Raw genomic sequence first — 24,928 nt, 5'->3', positions numbered from 1 at the left:
CTCCTGCTGAAAATCACTGGATTGTTAAGGCAGAATGATCTGAGCCAAATCAACAGGCTACACAGATCTCAGTGAACTGAACAGCCAAGAGTAATCTCAAGGTTTCAGAAAAGATGCTGTTTTTTATTTATTTTTCATGTTACTCTTTTCAATCAAGCTTCATTATGGCATTGTTAACCTTAGCTACAAAAGCTTCTCAGATAAGCTTCTGTAGTTCAGTTTTCTGGTTCAGACTAAGATTAGCCGGGTGAAAATACGCATTTTGGGAATTTATCTAAATGTTCTAAGCTCCTATCAGGTATCTATCTAAATGTTTTGCATCATAAGTTAAATTTTGCTATGAATTACAGCACACTTCCATTGAGTTAATGTTTTTGTCATATTATCCTTTGGCAGATACAGTAAATTAGGCCCTTTCAATCTGAGATTGAAAAGGTAAGAATTATAAAGAAGTCCTTTTGACACTTTTTTTAAAAGAAGCAGAATAACAGCCTTGCTGTTAACCGTAATAGCCACCTGAAGGCTGTCATAAGGATAAAATTGTACAGTATCTGGCTCTGATGCAGTCTACTCTCTACAGAGAACGAGTGTTATCCATGTTCAAGAATTTGGCTTGAGGAGCTATTTATTTAAAATGCAAGTGCTCTATCACAATATCCAAACTCAGCACCTGGAAAAAAAGATCATAAGCAGTTAGTCATAAAATGGACAGTGCCACAGCTATCGTTAGGGTGCTTCTTAAAAATTCATTCTGAACACAGTGAAGTCACTTTAGAGTTTTTCCAACTTTGCTCTGGCTGTGTGCATGTTTTGAAGTGAAGCTCTGATTTAAAATACAGGTAACATACCTGAGATAATGTAGACTTGTTTGATAATTTCGATATTACCTGAAACAAAACAAAACAAAGTACCAAATATGTGCATCTGCACAGTAGTGGCTTCCAAGAACATGCAAACATATTAACCAAATTATTTATGTTGATTGATACAAAAAAAAAAAAAAAGTCTCATTGTAAAACTGCTGTGTTAAATTAAATATAGCACTGGAAAATGACAGTCTTTGGTGGTACTGTCAGAAAACAAAAGATTTTTCTTTCATTTAAAAAAAAATGTATCCTGCAAAAAAAAAAATTTTTATTTAATAAAATGTTGGACCAAATCTCCAAACCTCTAAATGAATGTAGATGGGCAAACATATGTCTCATGAGGCTCAGTGTTCCTTTGATGGAATCTCATGCAGAAAGTGTGCTCTACTTTGCCTCTCTCTCTTTGTAGTGTTAGCTCCTAAGCTAGTCTAGTGCTTATATCTAGGTAATCAAACTGTTTCATAAGAACCTGAAACTGTAATGTAGGGATTTTTTCAGTCAGTGAAAGGGGCAGAAGAGAGTAGGACCAATATAATCCTCAGGGATACACATGCGTAACAGCTATTCAAGGCCTTGAAATTTTTCTTACATTGATTGTTCAAAACCAAAATTAAATAAATGACTTGTAGATTTTATTGGAAAGTCTTAATTAAAATCATAAGAACTACTGATTACTGTGTGATATGAATGTTCTGTTCTTTATTTAAATGTCTATACCTTGACCACAGACAAGACATTAAGAGTGCATGCATGCTCTAATAAGAAGAATATTTTAGTCTGGCAGGCAGAAACTTCAGAAGTGATTTTTCAGCTTTCCTATGCTCTCCATGTTGAGATAAAAATGTTTAACATCCTTGAATTTTATAGGGTCTTAATATTTAATTTTTCTCCTTTCTTATTTTTTTCTTCTTCACAAGTCTTTCATATTAACCTGAAAACTGTTTTGCAACTGGTTGTAAAAGTGAGTGTTAGTAGATGTTAGTAATGGCAAGATATGAGTGCTCATTATTTAATTCTGTGTAAGCAGAAATCCTTCTCCACAAATGCCAAGCCAGTAGCAGGTGTATCAATAAACTTAGCAATAACATTCTAGGAACTGCCAAATAGAACTGCCATAATTAGGCTATGTAGATAAAACAACTGCTGTGTTCTTCCAGAGTCAGAAAAAGTGCTAGATGACATGAACTGATCATCAGATCTCAAATGCTGACGTCTCTCAGTTTGCATTGTAACGTATGCTGGTTTAAGAAGCAGTCAGGAGAACAGTAAACAGGAAATGTATTAACATATTAAAGTTCTTTTAAGGAAGACCAGACCTAGGAAGTATTTTTGGCTATGTCTGCACATAAGTTGGAGCAGACTAATTTACAGTTGTGCCCAGAACTTAAGGGCCTCTGTTTGGCATCTAGGCACAGGTGCAGGATGAATATTAAATAGCAGCCTTGATTAAAAATCCAAGCCAACACCAAAAATTATCAGCTAACATTAAGTCTGTAGTATGAATTTGCCTGCTTCAGCCTTTGAGAGGGACTTTTCATTTGTTTGTAGTAATATATGTGAAGATCTCACTTGATTTAATTCTTCACCTGAGCCTACCTGCTCGTTCCCATTTTACATCTTGAAAATAGAAACAAAGAAATCACTATGTGAATGTCTCCCAGACGTCCAACTGTTGTTCCCACATACCCACTGTTTTCTTTTAGATGGGCTTTCAGCTCTACAACTGTGTTAATGCACTACAATGAAAATTGTTGCTTGTGACTTTTAACATAGCATCTTTTTCAAGTAAACACAAGCTTCTGGGTTTTATGTCATAGTAGTTGAAAGACCTCAAGAATTCTCTAGTCTAAAAGTTTTTATAACAACTCCCTTCTCTCACTCTTTCTGCAAAAATATTGCTTTTGAAGAGGAAAAATAAAAATAATCACAAGAATGTAGATGAAGCCAGCAGGCAGTAACAGGTAGCAAATGTAAAATCAGGGGCATACTTTTATCTGAATAAACATATTCTAGAGTAAATAATTAGGAAAAACTGTCTTAATCTTTAATCTGTTAAAACTTTGTTTACAGCAATGCGCTGATGTATCTTATTTAAAATCCTTTATTTAATCCCTACATAAGAGAGAGAATGAAAAATAGCTCACATTCTTATCTCTTAAAAGAAAGCAAAAATTTTCTTTAGAAAAGGCAGATGAAAGACAAACACAACTCTTTTCCCTGTTTTGTACTAAGAAGAAAAAGTCTCATGTAAGCCAATTCATTTTTTAATTTCAGCCCTGGTGTCTTGTAAAACCAGCTATTAAATTTCACTAGTTAAAAATATAACAGATCATGCACTAAAAACAAAATCATCAAATTCTTCCATGAACATTATGCTTTTGTACTTGTTTAATAAGTTAATATAGAAATCTTAAAAATGTGGCAGTCTTTATCACTTGTTGTTGCAAGCAGGAGAACATTTTCACAGATGAAAACATAGTGGTTTGCTTTCAAAAGCTGGTAATCTGAATCTCTTCCAGGATCAAGGGACAGCAGTCTTTAATAGGAGAGTTGTAGCTAAACCAAGTCCTTAGATGTACAGTGACTTAAGATGAATTAAGTTATAAATCCCTATAACCAGAAATACAGTTAAATTTGATACTAATGCATTAAATGTATAGGTAAGTAAATTTGTATTTTGGTTGCTCAGAAGAATGTTGTCTGTTTCAAGTGGCTTCATTCCTATTGCCATCATGGGAAGAACAGAAACAATTTCACTCCATTGCTTGTAAGATTTGCCTCCTAAAATATATCAATAAAGCTATGTATCTATAGGGTCAAAAGGATAAAATATATTTTCTGGAAAGGATTTGAAAGCAAAGTAGAATACTAATGTTCTTAGTCAACATTTGGAAGCAGGGAAAAACCCATTTAGAAGCATTGACAATACCAGGGGGGAAAAAAAAACCCTCATATTGTATGTTCTATTCTTTCAAAACTTACTGCATGGTAATGAAAAAGATACAAATAATAAGGGATTAATGTATCACTGAAAAGCTTAATGCCTCATGTGTTCGGTTCTCAGTTTTACATGATAGAAAACTTTTCAATGAGCTACTGCAAATGCCTTAAATTGTGAGAGTCACAGACTCTCGAAGAATCTGATATTCTGTTCATATGACTGTTAAATATGACTGTTTCACTGAGCAACTCACTGTTCCTCCTTTATTTTTTTTTTTTTAAGAGTTTCTATAACCAGTTCATTAGCTTATCCCTATCTTTTTCCCAGATCCCTTTTTAATCTATTTTCTTTGCATAATAAGTAAAGATTACCTATTTTGTGGAAACAGATGCTTTCACCATTCACAGATCCCACTTATTGCATAAAGCACATTGAATTAACAGCAAAAACCATACAAATTTGCCACTGGTACTTTATTCTAGGTGACCAAGAACTGAATTGTCATGAGATCTTGAGTTTTCTGTTAAGCCTTTATCATCACCTGCATCTTTTAAAGAAATTATTATAGCCTGTGAAATTAGCCCAAGTTTTCAATAACTGGTTGGTTGTGGTTAGCTTTGGATAAGTGATGGTAAGCTTTTTTTTAATTTTTTTTTAATTGCATTTGAATTTCCTATGTGAGCTTTTTATATTTAACATTAGGAGTCTAAATGTCATACATTTATTTAAAACTTGGAGGTTAATTTCACATAACTAATTATCTCATATAATGAATTGAATAAATCATAATATGGCTGATATAATGTCATTTTTAACTTCCTTATTTTTGTTTCTTTCTCCTCCGTTCCCCAAAAAGAAAATGTCTCATTTTATCCTGATACATTTCTTTCATAGCATCATAGCAAAACCAGTGTTAAACAAAACTAATTAAAACTACTCCCTTCCCTTCCCCCTCTCTCCCCTCCCCACCCCCCCAAAAAAAAAAAAAATAAAAATAAAAAATACTACCAGTAAGGTCAAAAGGAGACAGAAGATGGATCTGTTAAAGTAGTAGATCTGGCACTAGCTCTATATTGCTCTGGCAGACTACACTTCTAAAAAAGTTTAGAGATTACTGCATATAAAAGGAAGAGTGGAAAAAACATTTCAATATTCCTACTGCTAAATAACATTCTGTAAAGGGGATTACTTTACATAATATCAATGGAAAATACAATGAATTTTTACGTATTTCAGAGTAATTGAATTAAAAATTCTTCCTCTTATTTGAAATACTCAATTGTATGCCCCACCTAACTCAACTTGAAAAATTCACAGTCTCAGAAATGTTTGTGGTACTGGTCCTATGAATTGTTATCTGATCAGACCCCAGCTGAGGCTGTAGAACCTGTGCAAGCATTGCTTCCGAGTTAATATTCTTAAGTAAATCTTCATGCTACTTTCCAAATAAGTAATTGTATCTAATTTCAGGGAAGGTCTTGAAAAGCAAAGACTAAAACAACATAGCAGATCTTGGAAAAAAAATACTCTCCGAACAGATTTTATTTTCTACACACTGCCTATTTTAAAGCACCCAAGCTAAACTGCTAGCACTTAAAGTTCAGGACAGTGAGACAAATGTTATAAGTGGTAAGGGAGTTGAGCCTCAGTCAGCCCCATTGAGACTAGCCTTGTACGCCTCCAGTAAGGGGGCATCCACAGTTTCTCTGGACAGCATTTTCCAGTTCCTCATCACCGACTGAGTAAAAATGGCCTCCTAATATCAGGTCTAAATATCCCCTCTTTTAGTTTAAAGCCATTTGCCCTTGTCCTGTCATCATCAGACTGTGTCACAAGTCAATCTTCCTCTTGCTCATAAGTTCTCTTTAAGTGTACTGGAAGGACAAAGTTTAGGTTTCCCTAGAACCTTCTCCAGGCTAAATATGCACAGTTCCTCCAGTCTTCTGTTGCAGGAGAGGTGCTCCAGCCCTCTGACAATGTTTGGGGCCCTCTTCTTGACCTGCTCCAATAGCTTCACATCTGTCTTATCCTGAGACCCTAGGCCTGAATGCAATACTCCAGATGAGCCTCATGAGAGTACAGCAGAGGTAGACATCTCTATCACCCTACTGGACGCCTCTCTTTTGATGCAGCCGTGGAAACAGCTGGCATTGGCTCATTTCAAGCTTTTCAACCACCAGTACCCCAAAGTCTTTCTCCGCAGATCTCCTCTCAATGAATTCTTCTCCCAGTCTGTACCTGGGATTGTCTTGACCCAAGTGCAATAGCCTGCACCTGGCCATACTGAATGTCATTAGGTTCTAATTTCTTCTTAATAATGAATATTTTACATTTGGACTGGTGCTTGATGAGTACATTAACCTCTACCAAGAAAAAGCAAGTTTAAACCTGGTTCCTAGTTATATTTGGAGCTAAAACTTTTGGGAAGACAGCACTAATATGCAAACTTCTAAAGCAATTCTCATGATTTTGCCCTGGAGCAAGAACTCATGTCTTGGCATTTGAAGAAATCACCTGAAGTCAAAGTACATAACCTTGTTAAGTAAGAAAGCCACCACAATTTCCTTCCCCTGAGATGCAATTTGTGTTTCTATAAACCCATAATACAGAAAAGCTGTGTGTGAAGGCTCTTAGAGCTCTTGACAGCTTTATTAATCAAGAAGTTCTTCATAGCTTAGAAATTAAGACGACAGAGACATTCAATAAGTGAAAAAAAAAAAAAAAAAAAAGCTAGCATCATACCTTCAAGGTAGCATAGCATAAAACCTACATGTTAGAGAAATCCAATACTGTTCGCTAAAAAAGGTGATATTCCAATAATTATATAAAAACCCTAATTATTGTACAAGTAACAGTACAGAAAAATCAGAAGTACTGAGTCACAATACCTGAGTTCAGAAATTTCACTGAACATGACTCACAAAACGTTATAGACTTTCTTGCTCTGTTCTGTATTGAGAGAAGCTCTGAAGAATGACAATGTAAACTCTTGAACTGTTGAAATAACATGATTTAGCATGCTTTTTCACCCTGTAGGATTGCAAAAGTCATCTGATAATAAAAAATTACAATATTAAACCTATTGAAATAAATTGAATCTTCAATCTACGAAATATTATTTAATTTTTCAGAGCAAAAAGTTTCTTTGATTTCTCTCTATTTGCAAATGTATTAAGAAGTATAAGGACCTCAGAAAAGCCTTGTGAAAATTTTTATCATTCCTGAATCTCACTGCATTCTTGTCCAACAGCAAAAATTGATGCCTATGGACTTTCATGAGTCCACTGCCTTCCAGACTGCATCTCCATTGGTTGTCTTTATCCTATTCACTACTCCAGATGAATTCATATTCTTGCTAACATTAGCTTTCTGTCACATAAACTAGTTCTTTTGCCTGTTAATTTCACAAGAAATACAATGGAAACAAGAATAAGAGTCTAGGCTTCAGTCTTAAGCCTATTTTTTTTTTTTAAACTGACTGTTGCATAGTCATAACGCAGAGGGAAACACGGCTAACTCAGGGAAACAAAACAAAATCTAACACAAATTGTATTAAAAGTGGGTTTGGCCTTAAAATAACATGCATTCCAGTACTATTTCTGGCACTATCTCTAGAATAGTAGTTTAATAATATAAGACACCACGGAAAGGTTCTAATGCCAAAGCTTCCCAATAAAAGGATCCAGAAACTTTTTCACCATTTCTAATAGACTGCATAATCTCTGTGAGACATAGTTATATTAATGACAATAATAACTCTTTGAGTACTGAAATATGAGAGAATATGTCTACATTAACATAGACAAGATTTCAGACAAGGCAGAAGGAACAGAAAATAACTGAAAATAAAGCTGATTAATTTAATGACAGAGTAGTTTCAATCCAAAGAGATCTATTCAGCCCCCTTTACCCTACGAAAGTATTGTCACTCTATAAGTAATAATGCTTAAGGAATCAATGAGCTTTACTATTTAGACCAAAAAGACAACCTGGCAGTAAAAATCTGCATCCATAAAATCTGATTCAGCTTTAGATTGATATTCTGCTGCTTGATTTTATTGGTTAATCCTGGGACAACACCCTTCAATATCTCATAAATTTGTCTTTAACGTATTCTGGAGGTGACCTTAATTTTCTACATACATACAGCAGTATCTTGAAATCTAAGAATCAGAATAAGATGTTAATTAAGTTCTTGCTCAGGTTAACATGCGTAATAAGTTAATGCTTCTTTTAGAAGGATAGAAATATCACAGGACAGAGAAGACTACAAAAAACAGTTAGTAAATAGCCAGCACTCCGCTATCTACTACATTTTACTCATCAGCCAACAAATATGAGGAAAGTATGTCAATTAGCTTTGTAGCAAATATAAGCCATCTTTCTATCCTCATTCTGTCTCCTGGTAGACTGTATCTGCAGCCTGTATCATGGAGAAAACATTGAGATGTTTTCCTTTCCTTCATAAATTAGTCTTACTTTACAAGTAATAAAAGGACAGATTACAGTAAGAACACTTCTAAATTTAAGGCCACTTTCTGGTCAATGCTGTATTGGTTGCTAAAGCAACTACGGAAAAAAAAAAAACATCTTTACTTTCATATTATTGTAAGGTATGAGGTACATAAAGATTATTACTCTCCATTTTTTTCACTGTTGAAACCAATATATAACATAAAAATCGAAGTTATAACATCATTATCGTCCTATGGCACAATGAATTACATTGGAAAAAAGTTATCATCTAGCATGCCTCTGTAACTAAAATAGGAATATGGTTAACTTCCAAATTAATACTTTCTGACAGACAGGAGCATTTTATGGCTAAAATATTGTCTGACACTGTTTTATACTCTCCTCATTCCAGTGTCTAAAAACATCAATAAGCTGCTTTGCTAGACTGGATTTTTTTTTTCCCCCAACATGTAAACCTCTGGTTAAGCTTTATAATCTGATGCAGAATGCAATAATCCCAGGAAGTGAAATAAATGAGAATGCAGAGTGTTCAAAATGACTCAAAAGCTAAAATTAGAAGTAGATTTTACCCCTTATTTAAAATTTAAATCTAATTACAATGAAAATTGTTTGTATTTATCTGGAAAGTTCTAACATGCAACTGTGAATATCTCTGTTATATATATGCGTTTAACAGTCCTGTTATATGTGTAAGAAATCATAGTGATTTCTTTCTCTTAACCCATTCTCAGGAGTAACAGAGCACTCACAGGATAAGCATTTTAAGAATATAGCATAGTTCCAGACAAAACTGAATGGACTATTTTTCTATCTTCCCTTTCAGCCTCTTCAGCATCTCATGGGATTTATTCTCATGGCCAATACTCTATTTGTTTTAGGCTTAAAATCAAAAAATTTGTAAAGAAAAAAGCATGAATTAATAACAAAAAAAAAAAAAAAAAAAAAAAAGGAAAGATGACCAATTGCATCAGTAAGTTGCAATAAGATGAATTTTCTAAAAGGAACATCACTACAGGTGAGAGGAATGAATCATCAGAGAGAAATTGAAAATATAGATGGCATGGAACAATGTTATTTTTGAAATGACTGAAGGCTACAGAACTGATCCTGGAACATACCAACAGTACAAAAAATTCTTCAGGTAAGGATACTAGGAAAGAAAATGAGAAGATCACCAAGCCAGAAAGAAAAACGTTATATCAGTCCATCCTTTTTGAATTATATGTTTCTTTATTACGTTATTTCTCAGTGGTCTACCATATTGAAGGATTTATAAGATGTAGACTAGTGAGATTACCATCTCCCTGTCTTGATGGGCACTGAGTGAACTGATGGCTGAAAGGCACCACACGTCACGGGCATCAATGACCACAAGTAAACAGGCTTTATGAGTTAGCAGACAAAAAAAGAAAGAAACCTGACTTGTGGTATAGGTCCAGGTCAGCCGTGCTCCCACGCTGATTGAAACAGGTAATTGCCAGGCAGAGAAAACAGAAGAACTGTAAAACAGCAAAAGGAGGAGGAGCAGACCCAATTGTTGGAAACTAGTATCCACCTGATATAGCCAGAGATTCACCGGAACATGATTAGTGGCATGAATACAGGTAGGAGACCTGAGAAATGTCTTTCAAAACACTAGATCATGAAACTAATTCCCAAACTTCTCACTCACATAAAATATGAAAATATAAAATATACAAAACAAGCTGCGTAAGCAAGATTGTATGAGTGCTGTCCAGCTCAGCAACAGGGTAGTTTATTCTTGGAGATGGAGGGGGAAAAAAAAAAACACAACAAAAACAACAACAACAAAAAACTTGTACAGTATGAAAAAGTGCTGAGCAATATTTCACAGTAACACTATTGTAGAGCAGTTCATGCATACAGGAGGTAAGAAACCTACATCTGTGAACACATCAGTAGATGTGCCAATGTTCATTATATGGTTGTGATTTTTTAGTGATTTTAATTTTTGATAGAGGAAGACCTTCATTCAGACACTGTACCATCTGAGAAGATGTGAGGTTTCCACACTGCACCTCATGAAAAGGAAAATGGGAATTCAGTGTGCAATAGGCAGCATGCAGCAGATGTGCAGCCATCAGTCATTTAATTTGGTCACACTAACAGAACGACAGGAATTTGTTCTCTGTGGCTGCCAAGTGAGGGTAATGAAGAGCAACCTAAGGCCCTTTATTTTTCGTAATAATGAAGGTAAAGTATTAGTCTTCTGCTGCTTTCTGATTTATTCACTTGTTTATTCCACCTGTTATAACATTACTTTCAGAGAAATACACAAAAAAAATGCTGGACTGTTCCCTTATTTTGCAGCATTTGTACATGCTATACCACAGACACCGGTGAGTTACACCTATATTAGTAGCACATGATGTTAAAAATGGCAAGCTTTCCTCAAAGTTTTCCAACTATATTCATAAGTGACAAAGTAGTGCTCATTAACTTTCCTAAAGTAAGCCATTCCTTTCTACAAAGTATATTCCATATTCCATATTAAAAATATGGTTGAAATTATTTAGGAAATATATGAAAAAGTACTCACTTTAAAAAATATTTTGCAGCTTTTTACTATCCTGCCGTGTACTGGATGAACTGTGATTTAGTCTGAGTGAATGAATTATGACTAAATACAGCAGTGTAGAAATAGTTTAGAAGTCAATCTTTTAAGTACGTGGTTCTTATTACAGACAAAAAGTACCTCTGCAAATTACTAATTTTTTTGCTTTAAAAGTCAAACACATGAATAAGCGATCACCTGGCTTAAAGTTGGTCACATTTTCTTACCTCCCCATCTTTGTCAAAATTAGAAACAACTATTTCCATAAAAGAATCGTTATTCTTTTTTCCTTCATATAAATAGAATTGCAAATAGGATAACTTTGATCTGTTTCTTTAAAACAAAATACTATATAACATACGGACAGTAAAAATGTATTAAAAAAATTAGAACTGTTACTCAGATTCTATTACTGGTAAATAATAGGCAATCGAATATGTAACAGATGGAACTTCTATTACATTGAAAAACAACATTCATACACTGAAAAGAGCTATAATTCAATATCTAGAAATCCAAAGAGGGGAGAATCAATTTATGTTAAATAAATCATCTACTAGATGAAAACCAGACAGTAGATAGACAGACTTTCAGATAATTTTTGCATGCACTCAAAGTATCTTTGCTCTATCCATTTTTTTTCTGCTGATTGGAACAATAAGCATAAGATGACAAAACCAAGAAAAGATGGAAATCCAGAAATAAATCAGTCTAGCAATGAGGTGGAATTACATATGTGCTTTTAAAAGATACAGTTAATTCCCTGTTGGAATGAGCTAGAAAGCTCTATTCAGAGTAGAATGTGTAGATATTTTTGTTCCCAAACTGTGATCTAAGCTTTGACAAAAAACAGATCTGTTTTCACTTTTAAGAACAATTGGTTTAACCAATTATAAGATTTCCCAGTAGAAAAGGAGAGTTATCTCCTGTAACGTGTTTGGTATTGCTAATAGCAACACGAGCTTTATTGTATTAAAACAAACAAACAAACTCAATTCAGTGACTAAAATTTAATAACTTCTAAATATCAACCTCTCTGAAGGACCAGCATCAAGACCCATTTTGTCAGACAATAAGAAAAAAAAATAACACTTATTATAAGACACTGTTCCCAACTGGAGGAAGAATCAACCACTTTTCTAGTGCAATCTTTGTCATGTTGTCTTATTTACACATTCACAGAATGCACTACAGTGAAGTACTTCCACCTCTTCAGAGACTTAGTATTTCATTTTAAACAGAACATAATGTCTTCCATTGAGGGTAGGGAGCAGGAAAGCTCTCTGTAAGAGGTGAAATACTACTTTTAAAATATAAAAGAAAAAGTATAAAGTTATTAATTATAAATCCTGTCTACAAAGAAATATATTTGAATTTTCAGGTATGCCATCTTTTCTTTTAGAAAATGACATGTACTGAGTCAAAGAGGCATATGCCTGCATGTGTTTTATTTTCCTTTGGGACTTCATTACAGCTTGAGGGTTAGCATAGGCGTCAAGGAAGCCTCTTGAACTTCGCATCAGTCTGGTTCTAATTGGCCTTTGCTGTTTTCTTTTTTGATGAATTGTGACACCTACACTACAGGCACTTCTGTACAGACACAGGGAACAACTACATAGGTTGCTCAGAAAGTAATGTCTCCTATCTATTTGCATGGAAATTACCATAGGTACAGAAAGCACAATAACACTATTTGTTCAAACAAGTTCTCAGCTAGAGATCACTATTTTTCAACATATTCACCACCATTAGGTATGTATTTTTGCTAATGGTGAACAAGAGCCTGCATGCTGTGCTTATAAAAATCTGCACCAATGGAAGTGACCCAGTGTTTCACAGCTACTGTGATGACATAATTACTAGGAAAATGTTGTCCACACAGTCCATCTGCAGTTCACTCAAGCCTAGTGTGAAAAGCACTTGCCAAGAGGGGAAATTTACACTCTTTCACTTTGTAGCTCAGCTGATCCTAAATACTGTTACTGATACATTTTCAGGCATGAAATTCACATTCAGTTTCAGATTGCATTCATTTAAAACATTAAATGAAGAGGAGTGAGAAACTGACTTATTCAAAAGAATCAATCTATTGTTTAGCTATGGAAAAACTCTCAAACCCTAAAATCTCCTCAAAACTGCAAAAGTAGTAGTGTAATATCCTCCTGTCTTAGAATATTCAAGAGAGTATCACAACTGCCAAATTCTCACATAGCACAATTCTCAAGTCATAATACCACATTTAAAAGATGTCATATTTTCATACAAGCGAATTTTATATTTTAATTCTGAAAGCTTTCTTAATATTTTGTGAGAGTAAACCATGAGATAATACACAAATTATCTCTATGTGAAAGTTTTATTCATGAAGATAAGGTATACTCTAGGAATTTCACTCTTGAAGTTTGCAAAGCAAACAAGTTGTTGATCAGGCACCTTTGTTACTGCCACAGGCATCACTCCTTATTTGGAGAGAACACCACTGGTGGAGCAAGCTTTTTCACTGGCCTCTTCTCCCAGGCAAATAGGACCCGAGGAAATGGCCAGAAGTTGTACCAGAGGAGGTTTAGGTTGAACATTAGGAGCAACTTTTTATCTCAGAGGGTGGTCAGGCACTGGAATGGCCTGCCCAGGGAGGTGGTGGAGTCACCATCCCTGGCAGTGTTCAAGAGGCGGTTGGATGAGGAGCTACAAAATTGTGGTACTGGGAATGGGAGGGTGGTTGGACTAGATGATCTTGCAGGTCATTTCCAACCTTGTGATTCTATGATAAGTAAAATTATTGGATAGGAAATCAGATGAGCATGAACAAGATCAGTTCAGCTATGAAAGCAACACTAGTTAATACCAGGTAATACTGGGCCAGATAATAATACCAGAAGGTAGGAGGAAGTAATGCTAACCATCTTTTGTGTGTTCTATATTTGCCTGTGACATTGGATGCTAACCAGCATCAGGTTCTTTTATTTTCCTTAATTTTAAAATAATGGATTATATCATGAAAATACTGTGCATATGCAAAAACTGTAAAAATATTTTCCTCTTTAAAGCAGTAAAAGTTCTGCAATATTTTCTTCAGTGCTTTAAATCCCATTTGAAGTGAAAGAAATATCTTACTCTGCACTCTTATGATTCATTCTCAGCTGCAAATCTGTGCACCACCCAACCATCTCCAATTGGAAGTTGTCCTTGATTTTACAAAGGCTGAATGTCTACACAGCTAGTAGATGAAACCACAAATTTTTTAACATGTGGAAAAGCATTGAGGCAATACCGAGTAGCCAAGAAGCAAACCAGCCTTCATAATAGTGAGTGGCTGCCTATCCTATATGGAGGATAATGGCCCCACAAGATGGAGAATGTCTAAGTCTCGCACTAATTTGTAGTGTCTGCCAAAGCATTTGGCATTACATTCAAATCCTGTCTTGTCCCTAGGCATGTACTTTCAGTGCTGCTTCTCTCCATAGAATAAAAAGCAGCACAGCACAAAGACTTGAACTAATAAGACTAAACAGAAAATTTGACTGTATTTATTATTAAGATTGCGTTAGCCCAAGCCCCACAGCCGCTATATATTCACATGATACATTCAGGAAAGGAGAGCTTCAATAAAAGCTTTTGGTATTAAAATCTAAATGAATATTTGATACATAATTTCAGTGAAAATATTTTGCTAAATCTATCCTGAAGTCTTTCTTGTTTCATATTGTTTCTTACTGCAATGCAAAAACACATTCTAGTTAAGTACAACGAGAAACAACTGTTTTCTTTTTCTGAGCTCATATTTTATGTTCTTAACTTTGGGGTGATGAAGGTTCATTAGACTAGCACATGATATTTTGAAAACATAAAGTAAAATATCTTTACCTGGACATGTGCTTTATATAACCACGAATTATTTGTAAACATAAGAAAAAAGTGACAAAATAATCAAGAACCTTCTCTATCAAATGATGTTTTCTATTGAAAAATGAGAGGCACAGAATGTAATCTCTATTTATGATCTGACTGAGAGATCAACAACTAATATAAGGTCAAATTACCAACAAATCGAACAAGTGGTCCTTGTAATGTATTACTGTATATTATATATATATATATCATAAATATATGTATATTATTGTATATACTATATATGTATTATTTCTTTACTGTAATAAAATTATAATTACTGAGTAAAGCATGAAAAACACTTTAAAGGTAATATCTGCAGAGATGCTTAAAAAAAAATACTTACATCGCTTTCATGGCCTTCTCTTAAATTGTAAGTGAGATCATGCTGTATGTCTTCAACAAACTTGTGAGCATACTCTGGGTAAAGATCGAGGACTTCAAAGAGACCTTTGAGGATAATGCACTGGAGGTCACAGTAAGTTAGAGCTTTAACATCTGCATTTGTTTTAATGACTTGATCCCTAATGGATAGGTTTGCTCCAATTAAATCTCCTTTACCTAGAAGAAAAAAAGGAAAAGAATCAACTTCAAAGCAATGTAGTTCTTCACTACTGTTTTGTTATTAACATAACTCTGTTTAGCAACTGCTAAATTTTAAAACCCATAGATCCTAATGAATTTTTTAATTAATAGCTTTCAAAAGTACTGCTATCTAAGAGCTGCCTCTGTTTTTCTTTGGCTCTCTTTTTTTGTTTCAGGAGCAGCGTTGCATGCAATTAACCAGAGGTACAAAGACTAATTTATGGACATGTAACTACCTCACTTAAGGGAGTGACATTGGAAACATATATAAATAAGAAATAAAAATATATTGAGACTTATTCCAGTACTTAATAGCAGATAGAATTTTCTAAGTTGCTTCTGTTTTGTTATTGGTTTTTTGTTGAATTTTTTTTTTTTTAATTTGAATAAGCAGGTGTTAACATGAGATTTTAACAATGACATGATTAAATGTAGATACTACTCAAATTAAGATTTTACTCAGAATTTTATTGTAAAACACTTGCAGGTTTTGATGTTTATAGCTCCTGTTGCTACACTTCATGATATCTTAGCTGTAATGAGAAACAATAAAGGGGGAAATTCAATAGCACTTCAGTCAACAAAAAAGATGTATTCATAAGCCATTATATTTTCATTTATGGACAACTGGCCATATATTGAAGAACTTAAACATTTTCTATTGAAGAGTCTACATAAACATTTGATCTGAGATATTAGATCCAAAGAGCATTCATTGACAAAGGTTTACACAGATGGTCTTTATTAAAGACCTGGACAGTGCGCAATGGATCACACTCTTAGTGAGTTTATGGAGGGAGCTTTATGAGTACATCGGAGGGAGTAGCTGATATGCTGTGGGGAAAAGCATATGTTTTTCTGATGACCTTAACAAGCTGGAGAAAAACGTCTAATGAAATTCAGTAAAAATAAACATCGAGTTTTGCACCTGGAATACCTCCCTGTAGTAGAATGGTGTGAGGGATAACTAGCTAGAAAGCAGCTCTGCAAGGAGAATGCAGGTGTTCTCATAGAGGAATTGGACACAAACTAACAACGTGCCCTCCCAGCAAAGTATGTCAACAGCATCCTGGGCAGCACTAGCAACACTACAGTAAGCAATTCCTAAGGAAGCGACACTTTGCCTTTATGTGACACTTCTCAAATCACATCTGGAATATCATGCCTGGTTTTGGATTAATGAGTCATCAAAATGATCAAGGACTGGAGAATGTAATTTGCAAGAAGACACAATCCCAAGGTAGTGGAGCAAAGCTGACACAAACTGTGGCTTGGACTGACTGACTTCCAGATATCCCTGCTAACATTTCATTATTCTATTATTAATGACTAATAAGCAAAGACTGTTGTATAATCAACAAATACACGGAGCAATATAGTTAGGCTAATATCCACAGATCACATAGCTAGAAAGATTATCATGGTGGAAAGGGATAATCAAAAATAAATGAAAATGCTCACCCATATCCTGGGCTTGCAGAAAAAGAGAGCAATCTCCAGAAAGAGATCCTTCCCCAGCAGCAGTCAGCCCTTAAATGGGGTCTAGGAGAGGTGCAGCCAGACTCCACCTCTTCTAGTCACACAGCTGAATTGCCTTCACCTGTGCTCCCATGGCTGACTCAGTGCTTGCCTCAGGTGATCAATCAGAAGTACAGGCCATGACTCAATAGTTCCCATTCAACAGTAAAACCAGAAAATCCATCTAGTGTGTCATTCCAGCTGGATGTTACAGAGGAAATGGTGTACTTCAAGAGTAAGTCAAGCTGAGCAGCCAACCAATCCTGAAGCTATTTAAATAATATAACTTGCTTTATACTACTTGCAATTTTTTTCTATTTATTTGGAGGCTGTAAAACGTTCTCAAAAATGCTCATCATAAGCCCTGCATATGCAGAGGTTTTCTTTAATTCTAGCAATAAACACACGTTTATGTTCTTTTAAAATTGCAATTAATAAGAATCAGTGCTAGAGAACAGTGGATCTGATAAATCACAAAGTTACATATTTCTGTTTGCTCATCACATGGTGCACTGTTTACATAATTAAATAAACTGTGAAACTAGTAAATAAATGATCTTTACTTTTCTCTGTGAATATAACCAATTTTTTTTTATTATTTTTTTATTTCTTTGATTACATTAAACAGATGGCTGGTAAGGTTAATCTTCACTAGTCATATATATTCAGACAAGGGAAAAATATTTCAAGTTTTACAAAAGGAATTTCCAAGCATCTTAATTAGAACTTTTTAGGTATATGAACATTGTTAAATTCATAAACTCATAAACAATTTTGAAACTGTTTTTGTTAGAGAGAGTCAAGAGGAGAGCCACAAAAGGCTGGAGCACCTCCTTTACCAAGACAGGCTGAAGGAACTGGACTTGTTCAGCCTGGAGAAGAGAGACTTACTGCAGTATTTAAAATGAGATTTAAAAAATCTACAGGGAGTGAAGACTCTCTGCAGCCTTTCAGTATTTAAAAGGAGATTTAAAAAAGAAGGGGAATCAACTTTTTACTTGGGTAGATAATGATAGGACAAGGGGGAATGGTTTTAAGTTCAAGAAGGAAAGGTTTAGATTGGATTTCAGAGGGAAGTTCTTTACAGAGAGAGTGGTGAAGTGCTGGAACAGGCTACCCAGAGATGTTGTGGGTGCTCCATCCCTGAGGGTGTTCAAGACTAGGCTGGATGGTGCCCTGGGCCATCTGTTCTAGTACCAGATTTGGAGGTTGGTGGCCCTGCCTGTGGTACTGGGGTTGGAATTTGATGATTCCTGGATTACCTTCCAACCCAATCCATTCTATGATTCTATGAAAGTTGCAGTTATATTTAGTCATTGTTACACAATTTGATGACATAGTGTCAGTCTGTACGTCAATATGGTTGATCTGACATATGCTAATTTTCATTAAATTTTGAATAAAAACCATGTAGCAAAGACTGTAGCTAGTAAACTAAGGATTCTTAAGAATTACTGTGGGAGTGAGATGATTGTGTCTTTAATAAGAACATTTGTTGTGTAAAAAAAAAAGTGAAATATAAAAATATATCTTAATTATCATTATTAGATAAAAAGTGATAGTCTCAAGAGAAATAAACAGTTGTATTCAATCAGGGCTTCACTTATTGCTGTATTGCTTGTTAGTGAGAGCCATTCAGCAATCAAAATATATTCCACTAGAATTAGAATAGTGACAGTTATAAAAACATAGTCTGGGAACTGTTAGTAATGCAGTATTTTCATGAAAAAAAAGCTCTCTGAGATTTACATCACATTAGTAGCATAATTTCTCATATGGACCTACCAATTTGATTCACTCACCTTATGCTGATGTTAATTAGGTTTAAATGTTGAAGCTCCCATTCATTGGACTGAAACATTGTCTCACTGTATTATGTTTATGTTTCTGCATTACGATTTCATTATTTTCTCTCAGAAATCCACTAATCTTTCTTACTGTTGTCATTGTGACCATTACACAATGATGCTTTCTTTAAATTATCAGAATTGCCTGAAAATGGAGTTATCAATGAAATCATAATCCCAGAAGAGGTGGTTCTTAATCTTCTGATATACTTAAGATTATGTTTTTTCTAAGACATATTTCGTTGCTTTGATTTATGTGATCCAATAAGATAGGAAATCTTAAGCTTCCTTATTTAAAATGAGAGACAGAGTAATGCAGACCGTCAAGCTAATGGAATTAAATAGTTATGAAAGAAATAGAACATGTATCACATTTATATTCTAAAATAATTTTAAAAAAAGGCCAATGAAATGCATATTGGTAAAGTAAAGAAAATTCAATTACAGAAGATCAGAAGCTTGCATTATCAACCATCTAGTGCATTCCCACTCTAAAGCAGGAGAGAAAGTAAAAAGGAAATGTTCTTTTTAACTCTGATTTATGAGAATATTTAAGTTATTAGAAAGAAGAATATGTAAAATAAAAATTATACATTTTACTTTATTAGAACACTTTATAAACTTTGACAAGTCTAATGGTCTTTTAGCTGAAGATAAAATGAATCTCTTTAATTGGCATTAACTGAGGTTATCACTGAAATTTACAAATACAGATGTTTTACTTTAGATCTGCCAACACACTCATCTAGCAAAATAAATTGAATTTATCAGAACAGTATTTCTGGCCTTTTTCTGTTCTAATATACTCAGGTGAATGCTGGCAGAATGAATTAGATTGAAGAAGTAACTCTTGGTAGAGCAGAAGCAACAATGCAAAGGCTTTTCTAAAATTGGTGTTCATATTCAATCAGCAAAGAGAGACTGGGCTTACACTGGTTGCTTTAATTTGGGAGCATTAGTGGGAACAATGCCTGGCCACTAATTTTTGTAAAGTGTTAATGAACTCATATACAGCATCCTCTGAGATGTCAATGCTGCTATCAAATTTGGTCGAAAGTAGCAAATTGTACCAAAAAGCTTGAAAGTACCTCCTTATATACAAAGGAGAGAGAGAATAAGTGTATGCAAATCAGATTACAAGTGAGATAACTATATATATATATATATATATATATGTATGTATAGCTAATAGTCTAGAAATTTAAGCTCTGCAGGGCAAAAAAGAAATAACTAAATGATTCAGGGAAGATCATAGCAAATTAACAGATGAATAGTGGATTACAATTGAAACAAATTATAATTCTCCTTCTCATCAGACTAGGACACACTAAGCCAACAGTTTGCAGTGAATTCACATTCTGGAGATGTGTCTCTTCTTTCACTAACATTAGTCTTAACAGAGCTGCCTTCCTTGGAAATCTGAAGCTATCATCATAAGCATACCAAGAATTGCCAGCACTGTGCTGTCCTTTAGGACTTCCATGGAACCTGAGCACACAAAGTATATCGCTTGCAGGGCGTCTCCCTGCCGGAGGAGGTATTCCCCAGGAGCACAGAAGGAGGTTTTGATATGCAGAGACAGAGACCTGAGGCAACCACGGCTGGCACACTCGAAAAGGGAGAGCTGCAAAATCTCTTTGTTTAAGTGCATGGTGATGTCCGAACGCAGCTCGTCTGGGAAATCTTTTAAAAGCTGTCAAAAAAAAAGAAAAAAAGAAAAAAAAAGAAAAAAGAAAAAGAGGTGAAAAGGAGAAAAAAGTGCAAAATAATTTTTTTTTTTTCTTTGCAGGATTGATCTGATTTAGTATTACTGCACACATCGCATTGAGGTATTTGATATTTTTCTTATCTTGTTTGATAAGATACATGTGCTATGTCTTAATAAATCTTTATGCAGACAAACACTTAATTCCTGGAAAAACATGAATAAAAGTATGGCTTTATGAAAAAAAATATAATGCATAATTTAATCTTGTCTGAGTACTTCTCATTTCTCAGAACATAGTATTCTATTCAGGCACATACGTTAATGAGCACTAGGCAATGTGAACTTAGTTTATGTTTTCTTTAAAAAGATTGCACAAAAGTCATGAGCAGGCTATATTTTCTGCTGTATGGTAAAACCACTGGAAGAAGAAAACTCAGAAAAAAAACCTCTATATAGATAGTAGAGAAATGTACCTTAAGGCCTCAGTTGCTAAAATGGTCTGAACTCAGAGAATGGCGGTCTACTGGGGAAAAAAGCTTATATAGAGCTTTCAATGCTTCCAAGCTTTTTTTTTTTTTCTTCTTTTTTTTAAAATATTCTGTTACTTTTTATGATGCTATAATTGTATTCCAAAAAAGAGAGAAAGAATATTGACAAAGTGCTTATTCCGTATATTCTATGGAAAAACTAAAAGTAATACCACGTGGTGTTACTTAGTCTTACTTCTTTGCATATTCCCATTGGAACTTGGCCAAAAGTTAACGATTTCTATCTACATATGTTTCCTAAAAAGATCTGTTTGAAGATGAGAAGATGACAAAATTAAGAAAACCACCTTCTTAACAAAATTCTGCTACATTCTGTTGCCATGCAACAGATGGCAATAGAAAAGCAGTCTGACAGGATGGTGTCTGACATGGAAGTGCAGATGAAGCAAAGGTGTGGCACCGAATTTCTCCACGTGGAAAAAATGGCATCCACAGACATTCACTGACACCTGCTGAATGTTTATGGAGACCAATTGATGGGTGTGACTGTGACAGTGGGTCACCTTCATTGGTGCAAATGATTATGAGCAGAGCATAGCAGAGCACGTAGGCTCTTGTTCATCACTGGCAAAAATGCAAAGCAATGGTGGTGCATATGCTGAAAAATGGTGTTTAGTAGCTGATAGTTTGCTCTGTAAAATAGTGTTTTGTGCTCTTTGTGTCTTTTGTAGTTTCCAGGAAAACAGATAGGAGATGCTATTTTTGGAGTGACATATTAGTATCTTTGAAAATCTCGCTATGCTCCTCTTGCTTAGATGGTGTTGAAAATCTCATCCATTGTGCTGTGCACATGAAAAGAATATTCTCAATTTTTAGCTGTGTCCATGTTATCTTTAGAGGCCACTGAGATTTTATAATGACAAATATCACAATGGCTCTGAAAGGAATGCTTCATTCAAATCGCACTCCAGCAAAAGAACAAAGACGTAACTGGAAATATGTCCTGTGTTTTAATCTCGTGTCATTTTCTGCAAATTTATCAGTATTTAAGAACAGGGAAATTAATAACCTCAGCATTCCGACAATATCTTCCAGGACAAACCACTTATTTACAGTAATACATAGAAAAAAATGAATAAATAAAAGAAAATGAAGGAAGGAGGAATGACGAGTAAAAAAATAAAAGCAAACAAACAAGCAGGAAAAAACAGTAGATTTTGTTTGGAGAAAGCAAAGTGTTCTGTGTGGTGTTTCTGGCATCATCCAAAAGTTTTTTGATGAGATCTCTTCAACAGTTCTGAATTATGAAGGACTCTGAGTCTTTGATATGTATGTTCCAAAACAGATTCTTTGATAGCATATCCCTCCTGGAACAGCACAGCTTTAATTTTAGGAATGTTGTCTTTCATATATAATATCACACAAAACACAGTATCTCAAACAGAAGATTACTCCCTTCCCTAACTCTAAATCAGCAGACAAAACTATCAAACACACAACATTCTCATTTGGTTACCTCATTGGAATCAATTCCATTGTTGACAGACCACGTGGTTTGGAAATATTCAAGCATCCTTTGCTTTAGCTGCTGTGGCAGGTGGTGGACCCGTATAAAATCCTTCAGATCCTTGGTTCTTGTGTGATAAAGGGACCACCTGGAGTACATCCTCTGAATTATGGCAGTCACATTACCAAACACCAAGGCATGCATCAGAGCTAGGGGGACAGAAATTACGTGCAGTATGGAGAGACTTGTTGAGCATTAACGTATAACATAAAAAGTAAATATAGTTTTCTGGAAAGTTTCCTGATTAACAGATAAAAATTCTTTTCCATGAGAAATATGCAGTAGTGTTCATATTATTATTCTTTTCCTTTTTTTTTTGCGTCACTAATAGTCATAGTCATGAGACAGGATAGAGTCACATCTGCTGCTATCTAGTCAGATTTTAATACAGAAGAATGTTCAGGCCAAATAAAGCCTATTGCCTAAGAAAAAAGAAAATATATGAATATATGCAAGCAGGCATATTTGGGAAATAATAAGGAACTAATAAGACAAAGATTGGAGTAAAAAGATCTGTTAAATAGATTGTAATAGATTTTGGAAAATCCATGCAAAAATATAGAACTAAAGAGTTGTATCGAGAACAGAGTGGAATCAAGATAGAAGGTCATATAAACTGTGAAAATAATTATCAGAAAGTTTGGACATCCAGGTGTTTGTCTACACTTGGAGACTAGCTTGGGAATAAAAATACCAGAAGCAAAACTGAAGAAATGCCTCCAGACACAGGTCACCTGGGTTTGTCTGTTCAGAAATACATTTGCGGATTATCAAGGGGAAAACTTACTGCTGCATTGTCAGTCATGTGGTGTTGATCTGAGGTATATAATACACAGATTTACAAATTGTTTATTGAAAAAAAACTGTTCAAGAGCTTGATTTTAATTTTTAAGATGCCTCAGAGGCATCTATCTTTATAGTACTTGAAAGGAAGCAGACTCCTCAGAGTAGCAAAAGAATTGGTTTATAAATCAGACAAACAAGATGTTGATATTGTATGGCAATTTAGAGAAGTTCAGGGTAAACAGGCAAAGACAAGATTACTGGTACAAAGAAAAGATGTGTTTGATGATTAACAATTCTTCCTTGTGGTAGAAAAGGGCAGAAAATTCTTTGCTTTGGAGTGCAGCAAATTTACAGAGTCTAATAAAAAGGATCTAGCAACAATACTTATGTCTTTACTGTGAAGGGAGTGCAAAAAAATGGAGAAAGCATTACTCATGTGGTTTCATAACTGTGGAGTGCGTATTCACATATGACCCATTGTCCAGTTGTAAAAGAAGATAAACGAAAGAGGAGAAAGGAAAGAATCAGATTTGACTATTAGAAAGAAAATATATAATTCAGTTTATTTTTAAGAAGAGTCAGTTGGATTAGCCAAGTGTTGTTGCTGATATTGAAGTGAATTACTAAATCAGAATCTTGTTCAGCAAAACACAAGAGGCTTGTGTAATGTTTGATAACAGTGTATTATGATAGAAGTATTCAGTAGGGTTGAAATAACTCAAAGCTGAAGATAGCGTAGCACTGTGTTTTGAGTATATGATATTCACTTTAAAAAGGTGCAGAGGTATAAAGCACTCTGTAGATTATGGATGCATATGCAAAAATCACATCAATCCCCATAGGCTTCAAGGTTAGGAGCTGAACAGCGTACAAAATTTTGCAATGTTATTGGCATACATATGATCAAGGATTGTGTTATTATTGGAGAATCTATCTTTGCATATGTACATTGGACAACAACTTATACTAATGATAATTTATTCCTGGCTGTGATAGTAATTAGATTTCTTTAGCAAATAATCACAGATCTACTTTGTTTTCTGTACAAAGTCATTCATTCTCTAAAAGGAAGCAAGACAATTTAAAACTTAAAGAAATCACATTTCATAAAATGTATTTGGTTTAAATGTTAATCTAAAATAGTTTTTTCTTGCTTATGGATAGGAGGAACACCTCTGATCCCAGAAATGACTAGAGCTATTAGGCTGGGCCTCCAGTATCTCTAATTACAAAAGCATAAATTCTTGGCTCAAAGAACATGTAGAAAATTTAGAACACGTACAAAACAATACAAAACAATTAGATCTGTAGGAAGATTAATCTGATTAATATTATATAGATGCTAGGTATCGTATGAATTTTGGCTAAATTTTAATAAGTAAATTTTGTCACCAACTTGAAGAAACTCAACAAAGATGTTTTATCCTCATAATAATGTTTGTCTTATTGTAAGGTGATGTGAGTAACTGAGAATTTATTCCAAAAGACAGTAATGCATATTAAAAACTATTACTAAACCAAGTCATACTACCCATTCTACCTGAAATTTCATAAAGTAATGGTTTGGTATGATTACTGTAAAAAAAATTCTAATTTTCTCGAGACATTGCTTTCCCCCAGGGAATCTTAATATTAAATATAAGACAAAATCTCACATCAAAGCAAGCCTTAAGAAATGAAAAT

At 34.5% G+C, this 24,928-nt stretch overlaps 1 protein-coding gene across 1 annotated transcript in view; it reads right to left on the bottom strand.

Moving 5' to 3' along the window:
* KCNH8 (potassium voltage-gated channel subfamily H member 8) overlaps positions 1–24,928 on the bottom strand; it is a 99,223-nt gene that overhangs the window by 14,305 nt on the left and 59,990 nt on the right. Inside the window, exons 8-10 of the mRNA XM_052692225.1 lie at positions 22,409–22,608; positions 20,140–20,389; positions 15,093–15,307 (exon numbers count right to left, since the gene is read on the bottom strand). Coding sequence (XP_052548185.1) covers positions 15,093–15,307; positions 20,140–20,389; positions 22,409–22,608 — 665 coding nt within the window. The remainder of the gene's footprint in view (positions 1–15,092; positions 15,308–20,139; positions 20,390–22,408; positions 22,609–24,928) is intronic.

The sequence above is a fragment of the Tympanuchus pallidicinctus genome, unplaced genomic scaffold, assembly GCF_026119805.1.
Source record: "Tympanuchus pallidicinctus isolate F22 unplaced genomic scaffold, pur_lepc_1.0 scaffold3, whole genome shotgun sequence".
NCBI lineage: Eukaryota > Metazoa > Chordata > Aves > Galliformes > Phasianidae > Tympanuchus > Tympanuchus pallidicinctus.
This window is presented reverse-complemented; position numbering and strand designations above follow the sequence as displayed.